The 19,140-nt window shown below is 38.6% G+C and overlaps 1 protein-coding gene across 1 annotated transcript in view; it reads left to right on the top strand.

The window, feature by feature from the left end:
* The window catches only part of LOC126747662 (disco-interacting protein 2), a 149,571-nt gene that overhangs the window by 12,873 nt on the left and 117,558 nt on the right, over window positions 1-19,140 (top strand). The window contains exons 3-5 of the mRNA XM_050456425.1: window positions 4,164-5,415; window positions 5,480-5,897; window positions 11,964-12,280. Coding sequence (XP_050312382.1) covers window positions 4,242-5,415; window positions 5,480-5,897; window positions 11,964-12,280 — 1,909 coding nt within the window. The 5' untranslated portion in view covers window positions 4,164-4,241. The remainder of the gene's footprint in view (window positions 1-4,163; window positions 5,416-5,479; window positions 5,898-11,963; window positions 12,281-19,140) is intronic.

Here is a 19,140-nt window from a genome sequence, read left to right as displayed (position 1 = left end):
TTGAAGTCATTCCTCTAAGTTTCTTGACTACTGAGATGACTGCTTGTGTTTTTCAGGCATTTGAAGTCATTTCTAATGTTCTCTAGGCTCTTTAGAGTACTGTTCTTGTATTTCTAGGTATTAGAAGTCATATTTACGACCTGAGAGGGCGTTCAAGTCATTTATCATGTTCTCTGGGCTTTTTAGAGTACTCTTCTTGTACTTCCAGGCATTTGAAGTCCTGTTTATGATCTGAGAAAAAGTTGAAGTAATTTCACATGTTCTCTGGGCTCTTTAGATTAATTTACTGGCTTTTGAAGTCATTTTCTAAGTCTGACAGGCAATTGAAGCCACTCTTCAGGTTTTCTGGTATTTTTAGAGTCTTTTTCTTGTACTGCTAGACGTTTGAAGTCATTTTTACCATCTGAGAGGAAGTTGAAGTCATTTGCACGATCTTATAGGCAGTTGACTCATTCGTCATACTGTCTGGACTATTGAGAAGACTTTGCTTGTGTTTTCCAGGCATTTGAAGTCATTTTTATGATCTAAGAGGAGGTTGAAGTAATTTCTCATGTTCTTTGAACTCTTGAGAGGACTTTTCTTACACTTCCAGGCATTTAAAGTCATATTTGCGATCTCACAGACAATTCAAGTCATTACTCATGGTTTCTGGACTATTGAGAAGACATTGCTTGTGTTTTTCAGGCATTTGAAGTCGTTTTTACTACCTGAGAGAGATTTCAAGGCTTTTCTCATGTTCTCTGGGCTCTGTAGAGCACTTTTCTTGTACTTCCAGGCATTTGAAGTCCTGTTTATGATCTTACAGGCAGTTGAAGTAATTCCTCTAAGTTTCTGGACTATTGAGATGACTGCTTGTGTTTTTCAGGCATTTGAAGTCATTTCTCATGTTCTCTGGGCTCTTTAGAGTACTTTTTATGTACTTCCAGGTATTTGAAGTCATATTTACGATCTTACAGGCAGTTGAAGTCATTTATCATGTTCTCTAGGCTCTTTAGAGTACGCTTCTTGTACTTTTCGGCATTTGAAGTCATTTTTACGATCTTACAGGCAGTTGAAGTCATTCCTCTAAGTTTCTGGACTATTGAGATGACTGCTTGTGTTTTTCAGGCATTTAAAGTCATTTCTTATGTTCTTTGGGTCTTTAGAGTACTGTTCTTGTACTTACAGGCATTTGAAGTCCTGTTTACGATCTTACAGGCAGTTGAAGTCATTCCTCTAAGTTTCTTGACTACTGAGATGACTGCTTGTGTTTTTCAGGCATTTGAAGTCATTTCTAATGTTCTCTAGGCTCTTTAGAGTACTGTTCTTGTATTTCTAGGTATTAGAAGTCATATTTACGACCTGAGAGGGCGTTCAAGTCATTTATCATGTTCTCTGGGCTTTTTAGAGTACTCTTCTTGTACTTCCAGGCATTTGAAGTCCTGTTTATGATCTTACAGGCAGTTGAAGTAATTCCTCTAAGTTTCTGGACTATTGAGATGACTGCTTGTGTTTTTCAGGCATTTGAAGTCGTTTTGACGATCTGAAAGGCAGTTGAAGTCATTCCTCTTAGTTTCTCGACTATTGAGAAGACTGCTTGTGTTTTTCAGGCATTTGAAGTCATTTGTAATGTTCTTTAGCCTCTATAGAGTACTGTTCTTATATTTCCAGGTATTTGAAGTCATATGTACGATCTTACAAGTAGTCGAAGTCATTTATCATATTTTCTAGGTTCTTTAGAGTACTGTTCTTGTACTTACAGGAATTTGAAGTCATTTCTCATAGTTTCTGGACTATTGAGAAGACTTTGCCTATGTTTGTCAAGCATTTGAAGTCTTTTTTACGACCTGAGAGGGAGTTGAAGCCATTTCTTATGTTCTCTGAGTTCTTTAGAGTCCTTCAATTGTAGTTCCAGACGTTTGAAGTCATATTTACGATCTGAGAGGAAGTTGAAGTCATTTCACATGTTTTCTGCGCTTTTTAGAGTAATCTTCTTCTATTTCCAGGCATTTGAAGTCGTTTTGACCATCTAAGAGGAACTTGAAGGCATTTCTCATGTTCTCTGGGTTCTTTAGAGTACTTTTCTTGTTACTTCTTCATCTGAGAAGAAATTGAAGTCACTTAACATGTTTTGTGAGTTCTTTAGAGTACTGTTCTTGACTTTCCAGGCATTTGAAGTCATTCCTCTTATTTTCTGGTCGGTTGCCTATAACGGTTGGTTTGAACTTGACGGGACATCCTGGACGATATCTGCTTTAATTAATTGATAATTGAGAAGTAAAAGGGTGGGGAAAAAGGTGGGAAAACTCGCTCCACGAACGTTATTTCACATTTTTAATAAAATAAAGTCGTAAACGTGAAAAGTCGTAAAACGTACGACGAAGTCGCGTAGAAAACGGCTCGGCCCAATTTACGATTAATATCTGGGGAAAATCGTATTTTCCGCGCGCACGGGATTCGGATTTATTATTATTATTATTATTATTTTAAGGTGCACGCGTGTCGAGAAAGCTGAAATTAAATCATGAATTTATCGTTCATTGTGTAATTTAAATGTCAGGCCACGATGACTGGGGAGCGGTTGAAGAACCGTTCAGATCATATTATTATTATTGTTCTTAAAATTAGTAATAAATAAAACAAACGACGAGTTTAAGAAACAAAAGCGGTCGTGGAACGACCTTGGCCCCCCTGTTCCCGTACATCCTCGCGAGCAATTATACGGCAACATAATTAAGGCCGATATAATGGCCACAATATTTAGGCGTCATTGTTGTAAAATGCCCCGTAACGGAATCCGCTATACCGTTCTTCGTTTTCGTAACTTTTAAATGGGAAATAAACGAGAGAGAGAGAGAGAGAGAGAAAAAATCGTGTGCCAGTAATCCGGGGCAATCAAAACTGTTGTTCTTGAATAATTTTGTTTTGCTATGGAGGATATTTAGTTCGCCCCGTTTCGTTCGAACGGGTGCAGTTTATGCATGCACCCGGAGCTCGTTTGTTTCGGACCAATTTACCCGGAGTTTTCCACCCCCCCTCTTCCTCCCACTCTCTCCTCTCGACGAAATCCGCTTAATTTTCCGAGGAAAATTTCCCGGAATTATTTTCGGGGGGAGGGGGAGGGGGGCTGTAAGGGATGCTGAAGGGCGAAACGGTCCTTGGGGATAAAAAGTTTCTGAATGTGAGTATATGGAATTAAGTCGACACTGAGAGAGAGAGAGAGAAGGAAAATATACCTCATTCTTGAAAAAGTCTTGTAAGGAACAAGGGGTGCTCTTTGAATTGCTCAAAAGGCTTTCAGGGACTGTAAGATGCTGAAAATGACTTCAAAATGCACGCAGACCTAAGGAAAGGACTCTTAAGAGTTCAGAGAGCTTGAGAAATGACTTCAACTGCGTCTCAGATCGTAAAAATGACTTCAAATGCCTGGAAGTACATAAGTATTACTCTGAAGATCCCAGAAAACTCGAGGAATGACTTCAAATGCCTGGAAGTACAAAAAGAGCACTCTAAAGATCCCAGAAAACTTGAGGAATGACTTCAACTTCCTATGAGAAGTTAAAAATTTCTTCAAATAAAATCGATGTGTTGACCTATGATTTCACTAATTTTTCTAGGTTAAGTGGAAACGTATACCGAGTTAATATAATATATTTTTTGCCGTAAACTCCTACGGGAATTCAATAAAAAAAAAAAAGGGTGAAGACGTTTATGGAAATTCGGGGAGCGTGGGCAGTTGCACTGCAACTAATAATTTACAATTCTTATGTCAAACTTACTGTTAAAAGTAAATGTCAAACCACTTATTCAACTCCCTGTGAGAAGGATATTCGAGTCACAACGGCAACAGTGTCTGGCGTAAACCACGCCCTCGCTGCGCCTTGGGTCAAACTCTTTCTTAACGCGCATAAATGTCAATTGGGGGGGGGGGGGGAGGAGGGAGGCGTGGCCGTGCCTTGTTGCCGCGTCTTCGACTTCTAGAAAGTTCACGTAGAGAAAACCTTTAATAATTTTCTTATTTTTCAACCGATTTTCGTGAAATATGTTTTAAAAAATTTGGGGTTTTTTTTTTTAATTAATTTTGGTACTGCCGCTCGTTTAAACGGATTTAAATAGGACGAACCCATCCAACAAATATAGAACCTTAACTTCAAACCGGTTTACTATATACTGTCTTATTATAGACACAAGATGGCGACGCCGCCTTTCGACGACAAAATGGCGTCCGAAAACCTCCGCTCGACGCCCCCACCGTTACCAAAATGAAACCGATAACGTTCGAGAACCTCCGCCGCCTAATGGGCGGGGGTCGCAAGAAGAAAGACAAGGACAACTCGTCCTTCAAGCGTAGCGACTCGTTCAAACGGATTTCCATAAGGAAAAGTTACCTGGACCGGGGCAAGAAGAAGATCCCGCCGAAACTGGAGGCGGCCACCCAAACGGTGTCCGAGGAGGAGCAATCGGACCTCAAAGTAGTCCGGAAAGTGGACTCGGGGGTGCAAGCGGACCTGAACCCACCCCCGTCCTACCGGAAATCGAACGGTTCCGCAGCGGGGGTGGACGAGTCGAGCGTGCTAGTCTACAGCCAATGGCTGCGAGAAATCAAACGCGAGGAACCACCGACCGCCCCCAGTAAAACCATCAAGGGTTCCGAGCGCACCATCATCTACGTGCCCGCCTTCGAAGAAAATATCATCAAACAACCGGTGCCGGTCATACGTCAGTTGTCCTCCTCGCCGGTGTTTCGCAAAAAAAACACCTCCTCCACCCACATATCTCATAGTCCGACGAATTTACAACGCAAAGAAAGCAACGATTCCGCCGTAGAGATGTTCCCTTGGGGCGACTCTACGGAAGTGAAAAAAAGCCCGTTGATCAGACGTAGACAGGGCGCGAAGACAACCACCCTGATGCCCGTAGATTCCGAAGAGATGTGCTCGTTATCGATCAGTTTGGGCAGGATCTGGATGGACGCCCCGCAGGCGATGACGCCCCGCAGCCTCGAAATGCCCGGCAAGTCGTCACAGGGGTGCGGAAATCCGCCCGCGCACAATTCCCTGGATAGTGCCCTAAAGGATTTGGGCCCGATGGTCTCCAATCGGTTACAAAAACGATCCACCCCGCCGGTGGCGAGAACGTTAAGTTCGACCAGTAATAACACGAACTCCACCGGATTGTTCTCGAGCAAAGATTCCGGGTTCAGTTTTTCGATAAGCGCCCCCAAATTGACGGACTTCCAGGCGAGTTTCGCCCCGAACGGGGGGGGCTCCAAGGGGGGGTTTTTCCGCAAAAAATCCCGACCCAATCCCAAGTTGAGTGTGAGTCGCGACGGTTATTTTAAACGGACTAGTAGTGCTGTGCTCGCGGAAACTAGGCGTACCTCCCTCAGGGGGAGCGGCAAGAAAAAGAAGAAGAAGAAAAAGGAAAAGGACAGCAGTAAGTAACTCGCTCATTTAGGCACTATAAGTGTGAGTGAGAGCAATTTTCTTTATTTTTTTAGGTACAATCAGGAGCGATATTTATCAAGTGATATGCTCGAGACCGCAAAGGGCCAATGTGCAATCGTTAAAGTTGGATCCGATGATCTTTGTGCCGCCGGAAAAGCGGAAATCCGGCAGCAGTCAGAAGCCCTCGTTCAAAACCCGGATGCAAGAGATCCGTCATTTTAATCCTTTGGATTCGGCCATGTACTCCGGTAGTCTGGATTCTACCGACGAGGGTTTGTACGAGAGTCTGCCGGGGGACTACGAGTACCTCCTCACAGATGATGAAGACGAGGAGGAAATCAACCTGGAGAGTTTCTCCATGGAAAAGAAGGATCTTAAGGAGGCGAAAATTGTGAGCAGCGGTTACGGGATGGTGAGGAAGTTTTGTGCGCGGGAGGAGTTTGTTCCTCCTCCTCCTCCTTCTGAACCCAGGTAAGTGTTTGCACATATACAGTGCAACTTTGGATAAATTCAGTAGTTTTTCTCAAAAAAATCCTCGTAGAATTACTACAAGTCATTTATTTTTAAATATAACCTGACAGACCACTACTACTCTATTGCTTTAATAATAATCGAACTAAAGGACGAAATTTCAACAATAACGGAAACACTATTCAAAAGAGAGAAAAGTTTGAGCATTCTAACATTTCCAGGTTTAAATATCTTTGAATGCATTATGTTTCTATCAAAAAAAATTAGTCTTTAGTCACCTTGTTCCTGAACATGAGCACAATACAAGATCAAGTGCTTTAAATAGACTTTTTTATTTATGGCAGACTTAGAACCATATTCGGTATCCAAATACCTGGACTTTGTTGGTGCTAGCATTTTAAAATTAATGCTTTCTAATAAACTTCTTAGCCATATAGCTTCCCTAACACATTCGAAAAGAGTGTGTAAATTCATCTATAAATGTCACAAAATAATTTTTACTATATCGACAGTAGGAGGAGTTATCGGCCCACAAACATCAGAATGAATAATAAACAATGGTCTTTGAATATGTGATTTTAATTTGGACTTTGCAAACGGTAGTCTAGATTGTTTCCCTTTTATGCATGCTTCACACAACATATTATTTACAGGTACTATATTATTAATATGATCAATATCTTTTACCATTTTAAGAACGATTGTGCACTGGGATGTCTCAAACGTTCATGCCATTTTTGGTAGTTTTTATTATCAATCACATTAATTTCATTTCCATGGTTTTTAAGTATTTTAAAATAAATACCCATTAAACCATTTATGGGCTTATACCTGTAGCTATTGTTTGTGAGTTGTGTAATTCACTCCATGCTCGTCAAAAATGATCACCATTCCTTTCTTCTGGAGACACGGCACAGAAATCAAGTTGTAAGGTACTTCAGGTATAAAGAGGACATTTTCCAGCGTCCCCTTAACGCCAAGATTTGTCACCACATCTATTGACCCGCCTTTTGTAGCCAGAACAGCTGTATCAATCTTAGCTACAGCTATAGAAATTGGTTTTGGTAAGTGGTACTTTGTTGCAAAGAAATGTTCTTGGTTGACAATATGGTCCGTTGCCCCAGAATCAAACACGAACAATGTATTTTCAGTCTTCTCCAATGTTGTCATTAGGTCATTTCGAAGCATGAAAGCAAAACCATTTTCTTCCGGTTTGGTGCGTGAAACAGCTTGGATTGTACGTTGCTTGTCAAGCATTAGTTTGTGAAAGTAGCAATCTTTAATTAAATGGTTTATTATTAATTATTTGAGGTTTAATTATCATTTTTATTTATTTATTTATTTATTTATTAACGGAATCCATTTACAAAAGTATTACATAGCATATCCATACAAACATATATATTGAGATACAAAACTATCTATAAATCAGTGAAAGGTGTAGATGAGTTAATTAATTAAAGCCGCTATGAAATAATATTCTTTAACTGCCCCTTAAAAGATGTTATCCTAGAGTCAAAAAAGTTTATCTGTCCTGACAGACCATTAGCACTTCGAGCCATTCGTGTAATTGGCTCATTAATGCCATAATTGGTATGGTGGAATGGGACTGAAAATATTTCTGATAAATCTGTCTATTCAATCTGGAAGGCACCCTAAGTTTAAAAAGAGACAATAACTCGGGACAATCTATAGTAGCATTTAAAACCTTATGCATAAAACATAAGTCGAGTAATGTTCTTCGTGACTCTAACGTGGGTAAGTTCAGGTTATCCCTGACCCACTGATAGTAATACTCCTGTCTCCTGTAACCACATCTAAAAGCAGCCACCCTTAAAAATTTATTTTGAGTTTTTTCAATCTGCTCAATGTAGCAGTTATATGACGGGGACCACACAATTGAGCCATACTCCAAGATGGGCCTAACAAGAGAGCAATAAAGTAATCTAAAAGTAAACAAAGACAAATCAGTTGTAGACCGTTGGATAAAACCCAGCATTTTCATTGCCCTACCAGTCACCTGATTGATGTGACTTTTAAAAGACAACCTGGAGTCAATAAATATTCCTAAGTCAGAAACCTCTGTTTTGACACCAATTGCTACATTATTTATTTTATAAAGAAAAGCAATAGGGTTTCTTTGCTTAGAAAAAGTAATCTTATGGCACTTATTGATATTAAGGGACATTCTATCCACAAGTGGCACCAATCAAAGAACAAATTGAGGTCTTTTTGCAGGAGCACAGCATCAGAAAGGGATGTGATAAGCCTAAATAGCTTCACATCATCAGCAAACATTAGCACACGACAATTTTCAAGTTTCCAAACTAAATCAATCAAAAAGAGGCAAAACAAAACAGGGCCCGAGTGAGAGCCCTGTGGCACCCCAGATGGTACCAAAATTTCAGAGGAACATGTACCTCGAAGATTAACAATCTGGGTTCTACCTCTGATGAATCCCGAGATCCACTGAAGAAGAGGCCCCACAATACCTAAAGCCCTAAGCTTCTGCAAGAGTACCCCATGGTTAATCCGATCAAAAGCTTTGGAAAAATCTGTATATATTGAGTCAACCTGAAGTCCCTTTCTCCAAGCAGCGGTAGAGGTAGTTAACATACAGCACCAAATTAGCATCAGTAGATCTGCCTTTTATAAATCCAAATTGCTTAGGATTAAATAAAGATTTAAAACTCCAGGCAATCCTATGACTGACCAGGCAGTCAAGCAGCTTTGGCAACTCAGATTGGTTACACACAGCCCGATAATTGGAAATTTCATTTCTACTACCAGATTTAAAAATGGGTTTTAGAAAACTTCTCTTCCAGAGAGTGGAATAAGAACCAGTACCTAGAGATTTGTTAAAAATGAACAGTATTGGTTTCGTAAGAACACAAACACATTTCTTTAGGAAGAATGCCGGAATCCCATCTGGTCCAGACCAGAGCTTATTCTTAAAGGAAATAATAACCTCATAAACATCCTGTGTTGACAAAGTTAAAGTGCTCAGACAAATTGATTTATCAAAATCAAAAGATGGTATGTCATTGACTTGCTCATCCGAATAGACGGATGAAAAGTATTCTGCAAACATATCCGCAGTATCCGAGATATTCATACTAATCCTGTTATTGTATGTCATTCTGGAGGGAAGACTAAAACCAGTTTTTTTATTTTGAATATATGACCAGAAGTACCTTGGATTGCCAGCGAGATTCATTTCCACCTTATTAATGTATTGTTGATAGCACAACTCTCTTAAGTACTCACATTGTTGTCTCAACAATACAAATTCATCATAATCCTGCTGTTGACCACTAATTTTAAACTTTTTGTGAATTTGTTTCTTTCTTATGATCAAACCGCGAAGCTCTGAAGAAAACCAAGATGGAAAAGAAGAACTTTTGTACCTCTTTAGAGGAATAAACCTTTCCATTGAGGAGTAGATCACATTATAGAAAATTGAAACTATGACATCAATAGATGTCTCTCCCAAAAACAATTGATTCCAGTCTATCCCAGCAAGACAATCGTTAATTGCTATGTAATCTCCCTTACCAAAATCATAAAAATATTCCTCATATATCATATCATCAGAATTTTCTGCACAACAAAGGTCAAAACTAATTGCTGTATGGTGTAAGCTATTCTCAAAAATTTGGTCTATTGCACGTTCAACACTAATTAAATCTGAGCTACTAAATACGAGATCCAAGGCAACCCCGTTGGTATTTAGAACCCCATTTACCTGGAAAAAGTTATAGAAGCTAAAGCAGTTGGCCAGAGAAAGCACAGATTCTTTGTCACTCTCCAGACAATCACCAACCACCAAACCAAGATCATCATTCTCCCATCTAGCCTGTGGTAAATTGTAGTCACCTGCCAAGACAAACAAACTACTTGAATATCTACTATATACATATTCAACGGATTCACAATGGCTTAAATAGGCTTGAAGTGGAGATGGAGATGGTATATAAATGCAACCAACAACAAAGCTTTGATTGTCTATTGTAAAAGTCAAATAGATCTGATAAATATCCACATCAACAAGTGGGATACCAATTCTATGTGTACATAAACTCTTTTTAGCCGCAATCAATACACCACCTCCACGAGCCTTGGTAGTATCCGTACCCATTTGACGGTCATATCTATATAAATCATAGTTTGATACACCAATTTCAGCATCTGAATATTCAGATGTTAACCAAGTCTCTGCAATCATAACAATATCATAGCAGCAGCAACTAAGTGCCCTTTTTGAAATGCCCTTTTTGAAATGCCCTTTGCGTTTATTGTGTGTAAATTTCTTCTTTTTGTGTCGTGGTATTGTCTTTGGGTCTAAACGTACCCTGGGTGGTTGAAGCATCTCTGAATGTATTTAGTACTTTAAAACTTGTTGTAGTATTGTCGTTTTTAAGTTTTACTTCTTGATCCAGGAGTCGAGTTTTCACAAATGATAAGTTTAGACTTTCTTCTCCCAAGGTTTCCAATGCAGTGATTACACCGTCATAAGCGGAAGGCATTGTTATAAGTAGAGGAGAAATTTTATCCATCTCATCTAAGTGTTGAAGCAACTGTTGATCTCCTCGAAATTTAAAGCTGAGAAGTCTTTTACGTAATGCCAATTGGGTAGCTAAACTTCGCCTTTCATATATTGCATCCATAGCATCAAAAACGTCTCTTGCAGTTGGTTTATCCTTGACAAAGTTCAAGAAAGAATCACTTAGATATTCAGTGATTATTCCCTTCGCATAAATATCATGCCTTTTCCATCTCTCGTCAGGTTGATTCGGGAGTCCCTCGTCAACAACATAAAGAACTTGTGCTTCCGCTAATAATAATTTCACACGAAATTTCCAAATACTATACTTTTCACCGTTAAATGGTTGGACGTTTCGTGGCTTGGTTTTCTGCATATTATTTTAAACACCAAAACAACACTCAGAAAGACACAAAGAAATTTTTACACACGTTTAATGCCACCGCACTAAGTCCGGTACTGGCAAATAATTATCACAATTAAACGAACGTATACAGTTTACTAATATACTTTACGCGATCCTGGGCCTAAATGGGCTAAAATGAACAAAAGCAAACAAAATATAAAAGTCACCGGGATCAACTTAAACTTTCAATAGTCAAAGCCAATCTGTCCTTCCGTTCAATGCCCACGTGTATTTCCTTTTCCGAAATTATGCTGAGATCGATATTTCCTTTCATAATATGCCATTGACCTGGACCACGATGACGACGGTACCTACCTGGCTTGGTACGCACGTGATCCGAGACGTTATCCTTATTCGGCATATTTCTTACAGTATTCAACACGTTTCTGCTTAAGACTAAAATTACAAAACCACACCAAAAGCCATTTTGCTTCATTTCAAAATGTCAAATAAATCAAATATGTTTGTTATGTATAACTGAACCATTTTCTTGACAACCTAAATAAAGGTCTTTTAGAGTCCTCAAGTTTATTGCCACTTTTGCCTTTCTATTACTTTCTATGTCTAATTTATGTTTGCGGGTTTTATTTTCCTTTCGGAACCTGGTTTATTGGTTTTTGTATTAATATAAAAGAATATTAATTCCAACAGTGCATACGTTTAGGGCATTGCCAAATAGTAAATGGACTACATTTTAAAGATTCGTTAAAAAAGTTTTTGAGTAAAACAGATTTTTTTAAATTTATTTATTAATTTTTTTTTATAATAATTATTTTGAAAACCGTTAATTACATACAGTGGAATTTTGCAGTTCTGTATAATTCATTACCCTCTTTAAAAATACGCATGATAAAAAATTAGGGTTGCTATTTAAAAAAATCGCCGATGACGTTACATTACTTATTTCTGGACACACTTTTTCAACAAAAAAAGAGCGCAACTAAAAATACTAATTAACGCGGGTCCGAGGATTTTTTTTGAGAAAAAATAAGAACAACTGAAGTTACTGACTCACATTTTATATTAAAAGTAGTGGTCACTCATTAACCGACAAGTTTTCTTGCAATTTTCATACACACATCGATCTGCCCTCTCCCGAATACGATTCAATTTGTAGGTTAAAACAGGAGGAAGGCAGGAGGTACCAGAAACGCACGAACTTGAAAATAATTCCCGATTTGGATAATTTTTCGGAGGAGGAGGATTCGCTTGTTTCCCTCACGGATAACGACGAGGCAAGCGAGAGTGAGAGCGAGGAGAGGTCGGGACGGCGGATGTACGTGCCGCCCGGAGTGAGTCCGGTGCCCCGGAGGCGGCCGGTGCGACGGAAAAAGAGCGGCCGTGCCGCCCTCACCCATAAACGGAGCATCACCTATTTGGTGAAACCGACGGTCATTAGGGCGCCGAGCACCTTGAGGAGGACGAAAAAAAGCGGTGAGTCGCCCTTTTTTTCTGTGTGGCAACAACGCAGTGTCTAATAAAATAAATAATGCGTCTCTGTTATTTATTATTAATGGCGCGGCAGATTTTGAAAAAAATTAATCGCGAAAACGGCGCATTCATTCTTCTTGTGGTACCGTACGATCGAGAACAGCTACGACAGCTGATAGTTTTAATAAATTTAAATTATATCACGAGGCGACACCTAACGGCATTCGCGAGCGAAATATTCCCAATAACTGGGACAAGTAGTCCTGAATTAGAAAGGGGATCGGGGGAAGGGGGATGAACGTGTGTGACATACGGCAGAATCCCTAATTAATGTCCCGGATGCGTGGCATATTATTGCACCGAGGGCTCCGCTTCTCAATTAACCGAGCATTCTGTTTATGTTTCACGTTACAATGCGTTATATAGAGGGTCTTTGTACTCTGGGATAGCCTCGGGTTAACCTCAGATGTCTGGAAGAAGCTTGAGAATGCTTAGAAAACTATACGTCCTCGGTATCCCTTTGGGATTTTATGGGGAAGAAATTTTTCGGTAATTCGGGTATAACTTTTTTTTGGTACATTTTTCAAAAAAGTTTTATTAAGCTTTTTTGAAGGATTTTAGACGTTCTATCGATATACCAAAAAAATTTAGTCTTTTGAAAAAAAAAATTTTTTTTCAAATTTTTTGCCAAAAATTTGCCAATTTTTCAAAAATCGTCCATAACTCCGTTAATTTGAAATTTACGACTAAAAGTTATTTTACATAATTTGTAGCATTTTTGATCAGGAATCTAATGGTGAAAGAAAATTTTTAATTTTTCCAATTGTTTTCGAGAAAATTCGGGAAAACTGTTTAGAGGTTTTTCCTCATTTTCTGGAAAACTGTTGAAGATAGAAATTATTTTTCTATTGCATCTGATGCGCATTGACATTCCAAACAACTTTTATTATAACAATTTTTTTCTCCAGCTAATAGTTTTCCTGGAAAAAAATAAAAACCGAAATAATGACAGTTTTCCCATGGGTACCCCTTTGGATTTTTTGGGGACGAAATTTTTCGGAAATTCGGATATAACTTTTTTTTGGTACATTTTTCAAAAAAGTTTTATTTGGCTTTTTTGAAGGATTTTAGACGTTCTATCGATATACCAAAAAAAAATTAGTTTTTTGAAAAAAAAAAAAAATTGAAATTTTTCGCCAAAAATTTGCAAATTTTTCAAAAATTGTCCATAACTCCTTTAATTTGAAATTTACGACTAAAAGTTATTTTACATAATTTGTAGCATTTTTGATCGGGAATCTAATGGTCAAAGAAAATTTTTAATTTTTCCAGTACTTTTCGAGAAAATTCGGGAAAACTGTTTATAGGTTTTTCCTAATTTTCTGAAAAACTATTGGAAATATAAATTATTTTTCTATTGCATCTAATGCGCATTGACATTCCAAACAACTTTTATTATAACAATTTTTTTCTCCAGCCAATAGTTTTCCTGGAAAAAAATAAAAACCGAAATAATGACAGTTTTCCCATGGTTACCCCTTTGGATTTTTTGGGGACGAAAATTTTCGGAAATTCGGATATAACTTTTTTTTGGTACATTTTTCAAAAAAGTTTTATTAGGCTTTTTTGAAGGATTTTAGACGTTCTATCGATATACCAAAAAAAAATTAGTTTTTTGAAAAAAAAAAAAAATTGAAATTTTTCGCCAAAAATTTGCAAATTTTTCAAAAATTGTCCATAACTCCTTTAATTTGAAATTTACGACTAAAAGTTATTTTACATAATTTGTAGCATTTTTGATCAGGAATCTAATGGTGAAAGAAAATTTTTAATTTTTGCAATAGTTCTCGAGAAAATTGGGGAAAACTGTTTATAGGTTTTTCCCCATTTTCTGGAAAACTATTAAAGATAAAAATTATTTTTCTCTTGCATCTGATGCGCATTGATATTGCAAATAACTTTTATTATAACAATTTTTTTCTCCAGCCAATAGTTTTCCTGAAAAAAAATAAAAACCGAAATAATGACAGTTTTCCCATGGGTACCCCTTTGGATTTTTTGGGGACGAAATTTTTCGGAAATTCGGATATAGCTTTTTTTTGGTACATTTTTCAAAAAAGTTTTATTAAGCTTTTTTGAAGGAGTTTAGATGCTCTATCGATATACCAAAAAAAAAAATTTTTCAAAAAAAAATAATTTCCAAAAATTTCTCAAAATTCGTCCATATAACACCATTATTTTGAAATTTACCGCCAAATGTTATTCTACATAATTTGTAGTATTTTTTAATGGGAACCAAACGGTACAAGGAAATTTCTAATTTTCCCAATAGTTTTCAAAAAAATCCAGAAAAACTTCTCGGAGTAACTTCTTTCAGCACCTCTGTTTATAGCCAATAAGTGCAAAAAAATGGCAACAATGCATAAAGCAAGCCCCGCCTAGTGGGCGTATCGACCCTTTATGACCTTGAACTTAGTTAAAAATCAGCCCGCCAGGTGAATAATTTTATTAATTCCGGGAAAATTGGGACTCTAACTCGGGTTTTCACTAAGGGAGGATTGTGACGTGTAACAAATTAAATTTGGGCGGCGAAAATTGTTTTAAGGGAATCGGTTTTTCCTGCCGCTATTATATTGTATAATATGAGCTAAGGTATATGAAAGAGATAAAACGAGAGAGAAAGAGCTGGTATGGAAAACAGTAATATCTAACGGTAACCCGATAGTAACCAGATGGTGGCATATAAAAGCGTCATTTCTTATGTGCAATATATTTAACAATAATAATAGTAATATAATGGCCGGTCGTTGTTTTATGCTTAAAATGCCAAATGAAGAAAGAAAAGAACAAGAAATAATTATTACGGAACTGCCGAAGCGTGAAAATCACAATTTCGTATCGGAAAGAAAGTCGAAAATGCGTTTTTGCGTGTGCCATTTAAATTGTTTTTTCCTTCTATAATGAGACAAACTATGAAACTAACGAACCTGACCCAATCAGTATAGTAGCATCCCATGGGAATACCCTTAAGAGTCCAGGAATCTGAGGCACTTCGAGTCGCCTGTAACATTCTTCTGAGTACTCTTAAGGCTCTTCCAGACACTTGAGAGTATCTCAGACTCTTTTCCAAGAATCTGAGGCACTTTGACTGCCTGTAAGAGTCTTCTAATGCCACAAATTCCTGGACGAAGTTTATGAGTACTTAAAGAACCCTTACGGGCAGTCAAAGTGCCTCGAATATACTCTCAAATTACCTCCAAATGGCTCCTTGATTGATCGCCGATACTTGTCCAAAAATACGTTAAAAGGCAAAACGAGAGATAAAAAATAACCCTAGAAATCTCAAGAAAGAATCTTGCCATCATCTCGTTTCTAGTTTGAACAGGAGGTACGTCAAAAGCTGACATTCGAATTCATAATAATAATTTAATTTTTGGAATTTAATAAAACCGCATTTTGCTTTGAACGAACGGACGTATTTTATTATCCCTGTCTTCGTTCAACGGTACCTATATTATGTTTTCCTGGGATGCACGTAGTCACGCGAACGAAACAATAGAAGAAAACTACGGAAAATTACGATTTACAAGGAAATTTTAAGGTGAAAGCCCCTCACCCCCCCCCCTCTAGGAGATTTATTACTCGATTACTAAATAAAATAAATTCCGCGATGACGGTCGGTAATTTTCTAGTTTTAATGGTCGCCCATAGGAAAGTTTTAATTGCGGTTAATATTTCGTCAAGAGTGTCAACACGACGGGCTTTAATCGGTTCACTTTAGGGGGGCGATTACTAAAGTCCGCACTTTCGTTTTTATATACGGTCGTAACCTCGTTAATATACGATTTAAATTTTAATTTTTCCCCGAGAATCTGCAATTCTTCTGTCGCCAAGTTATCTTCTTCCTTCGTGGAACTCCTCTCCAAGAGTCAACCCTCTTTCTCTTCATATCTTTTTCTCCTTCTTCAATTCTAAGGTCTACCGGCAAGAATATTTTATATGAAAGACACTTACAGGCAGTCAAAGTACTTCAGATTCCAGAAATAGACTCTCAGGTTACCCTCAAATGCCTGGGCGAAGTTCGTGAGTAGTTAAAGGACTCTTACAGGCAGTCAAAGTACCTCAAATTCCAGGAATAGACTCTCAGGTTACCCTCAAATGCCTGGACGAAGTTCGTGAGTACTTAAAGGACTCTTACAGGTAGTCAAAGTACCTCAGATTCCAGGAATAGACTCTCAGGTTACCCTCAAATGCCTGGACAAAGTTCGTGAGTACTTAAAGGACTCTTACAGGCAGTCAAAGTACCTCAGATTCCAGACATAGACTCTCAGGTTACCCTCAGATGCCTGGGCGAAGTTCGTGAGTACTTAAAGGACTCTTACAGACAGTCAAAGTACCTCAGATTCCAGGAATAGACTCTCAGGTTACCTTCAAATGCCTGGACGAAGTTCATGAGTACTTAAAGGACTCTTACAGGCAGTCAAAGTACCTCAGATTCCAGACATAGACTCTCAGGTTACCCTCAAATGCCTGGGCGAAGTTCGTGAGTACTTAAAGGACTCTTACAGGCAGTCAAAGTACCTCAGATTCCAGACATAGACTCTCAGGTTACCCTCAAATGCCTGGGCGAAGTTCGTGAGTACTTAAAGGACTCTTACAGGCAGTCAAAGTACCTCAGATTCCAGGAATAGACTCTCAGGTTACCTTCAAATGCCTGGACGAAGTTCATGAGTACTTAAAGGACTCTTACAGGCAGTCAAAGTACCTCAGATTCCAGACATAGACTCTCAGGTTACCCTCAAATGCCTGGGCGAAGTTCGTAAGTACTTAAAGGACTCTTACAGGCAGTCAAAGTACCTCAGATTCCAGGAATAGACTCTCAGGTTACCTTCAAATGCCTGGACGAAGTTCATGAGTACTTAAAGGACTCTTACAGGCAGTCAAAGTACCTCAGATTCCAGACATAGACTCTCAGGTTACCCTCAAATGCCTGGGCGAAGTTCGTGAGTACTTAAAGGACTCTTACAGGCAGTCAAAGTACCTCAGATTCCAGGAATAGACTCTCAGGTTACCTTCAAATGCCTGGACGAAGTTCATGAGTACTTAAAGGACTCTTACAGGCAGTCAAAGTACCTCAGATTCCAGACATAGACTCTCAGGTTACCCTCAAATGCCTGGACGAAGTTCATGAGTACTTAAAGGACTCTTACAGGCAGTCAAAGTGTCTCAGATTCCAGGAATAGACTCTCAGGTTACCCTCAAATGCCTGGACGAAGTTCATGAGTACTTAAAGGACTCTTACAGGTAGTCAAAGTGTCTCAGATTCCAGGAATAGACTCTCAGGTTACCCTCAAATGCCTGGACGAAGTTCATGAGGCGTTTACTAAAGTCCGCACTTTCGTTTTTTACAACACGGTCGCGTAACCTCGATTCAAATTATAATTTTAACGACGGAATTCTTCCCGGAGAATCTGCATTTCTTCCTCCAAGTTCTTCCGGGGAGTCTCTTCATAGGACTCATCTACAAGTGAGTCCAGGAAGACTCTACTGCAGGATCTACACTATTTTCGCACACATCTTCCTCTTCTTCAATTCTAAGGGTCGTCTGCTATGTGAATAGTTAAGACTTTTCTTCAAGGCAGTCAAAGTGTCTCAAGTTTCTGGAATAGTCTCGAAGATTATCCTCAAATGCCTGAGAAAGGCTTTAGAGTCATTAGAAGACTCTTACAGGCAGCCAGGAGCCTCAGGTTCCGGGAAAAGACTCTCAGTTACCTTCAAGTTCGTTGGAAGAGGCTTTATAGTACTTAGAAGACTCTTACAGGCAATCAAAGTGGTTCAAATGTCTGGAATATATTCCCAAGTACTTTCAAGTGCCTGGAAGACAATTAGGAAGACTTAGGGCTCTCTTACAGGCAGTCAAAATGCCTCAAATGCCTGGAAAAAAGTCTCAGATACTTTCGAGTATGTGAAAGAAACTTAGGAAGACTTAGAAGTCTCTTACAGGCAGTCAAAGTGCTTCAAAAGCCTGAAATAGATTCTCAAATACCTTCAAGTGATTGAAAGACACTTTAGAAGACTTAGAAGACTCTTACAGGCAGTCAAAGTGCTTCAAAAGCCTGGACTAGATTCTCAAATACCTTCAAGTGATTGAAAGACACTTTAGAAGACTTAGAAGACTCTTACAGGCAGTCAAAGTGCTTCAAAAGCCTGGAATAGATTCTCAAATACCTTAAAGTGATTGGAAGACACTTAAGAAGACTTAGAGGACTCTTACAGGCAGTCAAAGTGCTTCAAATGCCTGGAATAGATTCCCAAATACCTTCAAGTGATTGGAAGACACTTAAGAAGACTCAGAAGACTCTTACAGGCAGTCAAAGTGCTTCAAAAGCCTGAAATAGATTCTGAAATACCTTCAAGTGCCTGTAAGACACTTAAGAAGACTTAGAAGACTCTTACAGGCAGTCAAAGTGCTTCAAATGCCTGGAATAGATTCTCAAACACCTTCAAGTGATTGGAAGACACTTAAGAAGACTTAGAAGACTCTTACAGGCAGTCAAAGTGCTTCAAATGCCTGTAATAGATTCTCAAATACCTTCAAATGATTGGAAGACACTTAAGAAGACTCACTGGATGTCAAAGTGCCTCAAATTCCCAGAATATTTCCTCAACTAACCCTCAAATGCCTGGAAGAAGTAAGTGAATACTTTAAACACTCTTAAGGCCATAAAAAGTGACTCAGATTTCCACAATTTCTGGCGCAGTCTTGATTCGCGAGTAGGACTTCCTTCTTTGAATACTTCAGCAAAACTTCTCTCTTATCGACTTTATGGCGCAGTCCCTAATACCTCGGTAGGATGACTGAC

The sequence above is a fragment of the Anthonomus grandis genome, chromosome 19, assembly GCF_022605725.1.
Source record: "Anthonomus grandis grandis chromosome 19, icAntGran1.3, whole genome shotgun sequence".
NCBI classification, from domain to species: Eukaryota; Metazoa; Arthropoda; class Insecta; order Coleoptera; family Curculionidae; genus Anthonomus; species Anthonomus grandis.
This window is presented reverse-complemented; position numbering and strand designations above follow the sequence as displayed.